The sequence below is a fragment of the Limulus polyphemus genome, unplaced genomic scaffold, assembly GCF_000517525.1.
Source record: "Limulus polyphemus unplaced genomic scaffold, Limulus_polyphemus-2.1.2 Scaffold1479, whole genome shotgun sequence".
In the NCBI taxonomy this organism is placed as follows: domain Eukaryota; kingdom Metazoa; phylum Arthropoda; class Merostomata; order Xiphosura; family Limulidae; genus Limulus; species Limulus polyphemus.
The window spans coordinates 215,588-220,405 of record NW_013667089.1 but is presented as its reverse complement, the minus strand read 5'-3'; the positions used below and the strand labels follow the sequence as shown (position 1 = coordinate 220,405).

At 34.1% G+C, this 4,818-nt stretch overlaps 1 protein-coding gene across 1 annotated transcript in view; it reads right to left on the bottom strand.

The window, feature by feature from the left end:
• Positions 1-4,072: 4,072 nt before the first annotated feature.
• Positions 4,073-4,818, bottom strand: part of LOC106463778 (nose resistant to fluoxetine protein 6-like) — a 54,540-nt gene continuing 53,794 nt past the window's right edge. The window contains exon 15 of the mRNA XM_013923845.2: positions 4,073-4,428. Within this exon, the coding sequence (XP_013779299.1) occupies positions 4,300-4,428 (129 nt within the window). The 3' untranslated portion in view covers positions 4,073-4,299. The remainder of the gene's footprint in view (positions 4,429-4,818) is intronic.

The window sequence follows — 4,818 nt, the reverse complement described above, 5'->3', positions numbered from 1 at the left end:
TAATTTACAATAAATTTAAATAAAATCTTTTATAATTACGGGTAATGGGGGTGGTTTTGTTTATTTTCATAGTCATTATTGTTCAATGAAATACTGGAAAAGAAAACCATTAAATCCAACACCCAATACAAGTTATCTAACACATCGACTGTGATTTTGGATAAATAATTATACTTTGTTGTAGTTGAAGACTTGTAATCGCTGATGAAATAAAGGCATGTACAAATTAGAATGAATAATATTGATACATGTACATTAACGTGCATTTACTCATCCCATGATAATTTTCGTCTGAACGATTTTGGTACGTTCCTTCATCTTTCTTATATCTTTCCGTCTTTGACTCTTTGCTTAAATCTCTGCCAGAGGTCGTCGCCTTCGTCTGGCAAAATAAAAAGAAAGAAATTCGCCATCTTTTATAATTTCTCACGTCGCTTGATGACAGGTTAACAGACTAGGAAAAGGTTCAGTTTATTTGTCATCTCCTTTCATGAACTTAGTATTTCTCTTTCTGTATTACTTAATACCGGCTTAATGTAACTAACGTTTTAGTACAGTTGGTTATCCTTTTTATCCAGTACTTGTTTAAAATATCCATAATCTGCTCAAAAAATAATTCGTTAACACAATAAAGTAGCATAATGTCTGTCGTTTCAGGGTATTCCGGGCAATGCATCAACTTTGAAAATGTGCGTCCTTCATTTTTCTTACGATGTTTATTAAAGAAAAAAAAATTCTTTATGTGGATTTGGGTTACTCTACATCACAACAAACCTTCCAAAAATTATACTCGTAAATATTTTTCATAACAAATGAAGCAAAATGGTGAGCTAAAATAGCAGACAGCCCAAATCCCGAGGTCTGTTATCGGAAGGACGGGCGTAAATCAAGTACTTATTGTACCCAGTCTGTGAATCCAAGAATTTGTGGTTCGCGATCCGTTGCTACACACAAAAAAAAAGTGCTCAGTTAACCATTCGTTATGGAACTCCTTTAATTACCAATAATAAGAAGAAAAAGATGTTCAAGGATAAGATTTTCAGTTTGGCTAAAACACCTATCAGTTATTATGTTTTGATTATTAAATACAAGATAATAAAGTGTGGTAGTTATAGAAATCGTTGTTTGAAAGTTATTTTGGAAACGAATGAAAAAAGTTACAGTAATTACACATATCCGAAAATCATTATCAAAGCCTATTGCTTTATGTACGTTTAGTAATAATTTCAATAATGTTGAACCGGAAAACTTAAGCTTAGTACCAATATTGGTAAATTTCAACTAATAAATACTAATTAGAACTAGCTCTCGTGTGTGTATGATGTTGGCGAATTACAGAAACCTTGTAAATATTCAAGTTAAAATGTAAGACCTACACGAACTATCCACTTTATTAGGAATCTCCTCCTCACACACTCACTAATATCCGATTGAATCACCTTTTCTTTTGATATCTGTTCTGTTCATCGTGGCGTAAGGTTTTCAAGATACTTGAATGCCTCTTGTTCTGTAGAAGCCTGGTCTAAGTGGACAGAAATTATTTCACAGATGTCGGAAGAAGAATGCTGTTGCAAATTCACTGTTCATCTCAAAGTTACTCAATTGGACAAATCCGGTGTTTATACTAACTAAAGTCCTGCTACCTTGTGGTAGGGCTTTGCATTACTAAGCTGGCGAGCCGGGTTTGAATCGGTGCGATGTCATATAATATTTTCCGTACTTTACGTTTTGAGTGCGTTATCAGAGTGACAATTATTCCCTTAGCATAAGTAACAGAATGCAAGAAATTAGGGACGGCGGCAAATAGTCTTAGTAGACTTGCCACAAACATGTGAAATATTTTGTTATCTTGGAGCAATACTTAGTCATCAGTGTAAAACCTATCATAAAGAACTCCTCCTATGTTTTGTCATACCATTACAACAGCTCATACACTTGAAATATCACAAGTAGGATCAAGTACCACATGTGATACTTTTCATACTTTTGGTTTAGTACTTGTGCTGAAAAATGTGTAAAATGATTCACCAAACTACTTCTTGTAGTTCTGTTAATTTCTCGACAACAGTTTGAGTTCGAACTAATAGTAGATGTATTACCCTATTTGAATCTGAGATTATCATCAGTGTTCGGACTGGTTGTCAGCCACCATATGATATATTTTTTTTGTAATATCGTTCGTATAGTATGGATAAAGATAGTTGTATCGTGATCACTTTGAATGGAACTAGAAATGGTTTACTTGTCCATTGTCATTCTTGATAGACTAATGAAAGACGGCTGTGAACAGCCAAGCACAGAAATAGTATAATAACAACACTCCTGCTAGATGAATACCATTTTATCTTACAAATTATCACCATTCCACATCGTTTAGCAGACAACATGTAACGTTACTGTATTTATAAAGGTCAAGCTGTTATACGATTAATCTTTTTTACACTTGCAAGCGTTCGTCACGTGTGTAAATGACCGGTCAGTGTATTTTATCATACGATGTAAGATGAATTAGCCACTAGACGTTAGTTTAAAGACTGAAGCATTGTATGCCCTTTAGAAACCAATTTAGTTTGACACTTATGTACACAGCGTGGTCACAAGTAAATAGACACCACCTTTTCAGAAAAAATGAAATTTTTCAGTCATATTCGCATGAATTGATGTATTTATAATTTAATTAATATCTAGTAGATCTTCCTTTCGCTTCGTGGAGTTCGTTGATCGTTTGGGGCATCGTGAGAATTATCTCGTCAATTTTAGATTGTGGGATTTTCGCCCACTCTTGAGTCGATTCTTGCCAAAAACTTAACACTTTAGTAGAACGTTAAACGATATGAAATGTTGTGGTTAATACAGTTATCAATGCCTATTTTTTAGGTGGCGCAGCGGTAAACTTGATAGGTTATAAAGCTGTAATCTACTGTGAAGGTTTGCGCTCACCAACAAACAATCAATGTCCTCTCGTGATCGGTACCGAATGATATGATAATCTCGTGCACATGTTTCATCCATTAATAGGAGTTGCCGTTTACTATCTTATGTTTACAGTATCTTTCGACCTTTGGACAACCGACCCACATATTAACTGTATGAAGATTGGTAATGTAGGTGTTTCTTTCAATTTCAAAAACAATGACTTTTATAGAAGAGAATAAACAATTGTTGGATGACCTGTAAAAAACAGGCACATTAAGAAGAAAAACTTCTATGCTAAAATACCTCTATTCCTAAAATGGTAAAATTCGGAAAGCGAGTATTTTAACAAACTTCAGTGAAGTCCAGGCACCTCTGTACACTTTCTAAATCTGGATATATATTTGATGAAATGATAAAAATTTCAGCTATTGAGACAAAAAGGAAAAAAAAAACTAAAAGAAAAAAAGTATCATTCTTTTATATTTCAAAAGTTTTTGTTTCTGTGTGTGTGTGTGTGCTGTTAAGCACGAAGCTACACAATGGGCTATCCGTGCTGTGAGTATAACCCAAATTTGAGTATTATAATCCCTCAGACTCACCGCTGCGCCATTGGAGGAGGGAGGGACTTGTCTGTAATAAAAAGTAGTCATATTATTAAGGTATGTAACCGCAGTAGAAAAATACTGAAGAGATTAAAAAAATCAAATCTTATAAAATATTGTCTTGACCACACAAAGAAATTAATATCCCAATTTATAAATAGATCTTAGTACTCATTTATATATAGTTTTCATTGCTTGTTTGTTGTTAAGCGAAGAAAATATACACAATGGGCTATCTGTGCTTTGCCCATCGAGGTATCGAGACCCAATTTTTAGTATTTTAAGCCCTCAGATTTACAGCTGTAGCTCCCTCTGGCACAGCGGTAGGTTTGAAAATTTGTACTTAGAAAGATTGCTTTGTGTCTATCATATGATAGAAACATTTAATCTTATATTCTAATATCTTGCATTTCAATTTATAGTACTAAACAGGACGTGAATCGTAAGCACTCATGTTTCATGTTTTGCGAAATGGAAATGTTGCGCTGTTGAAGATATTTCACAAAAATTGACGTCATTTGCCACATGTCAAAAACAAAAATAACCTAATCTTATTTATGTATCATTCATTTATTTCTAATTACATTAATTTGACATATCATGCAAATTACAAATCAATTTACTTTAATTATATATATTTTATAACTGATAATTGTTACTGAGGATATTTTATGTGATTTGCAGCAAGAACAGTTAACCCTTTTGGTGATCACAGCTCTTTCCGGTGTTGTTCGAACATACAGTTAAGTTGGTGAAAAGGTATGTCATTCATCTGAAGTTCTCACCGTGTTTGGCGAGAGCCACGTTTTAGTATCAGCTTTTCTAAACCCATCATCGGGACCTCGAATGCCAAAGAAACCATTAACGCAATGCCATAAGACCAGACAAGGAAAGCAGTGAAACAGGAAACCTGTCAACAACAAGAACAAAAAATTAGTTTTAACCCTCACGTTATCAACTTGTTTACATACTGTTCACTACAGGTGAGGTTCATATACTGCATCACGTTGAGAAATATTATGTTTTTTGCCTGTTTCAAAACTCAGTTTAAAAACCGATCAACAACAATGGGTGAAATCAGTCATTTTCTAGGTATAATACAAAGGAGACTCCATCTATAAATAGTGGGATTAATTACAGTGGCGACGGTATTTTTGTGTGTGGCTCATATGTCATTAGGGACCTCGTAACAAACAAGGTCATGGACTCACAGTGATAGCAAAACAATTTGAAGCATAAAAATGTAGAGAAAATGGGTATAAGAAGATATACACAGCGTGGTCACAAGTAAATAGGCACC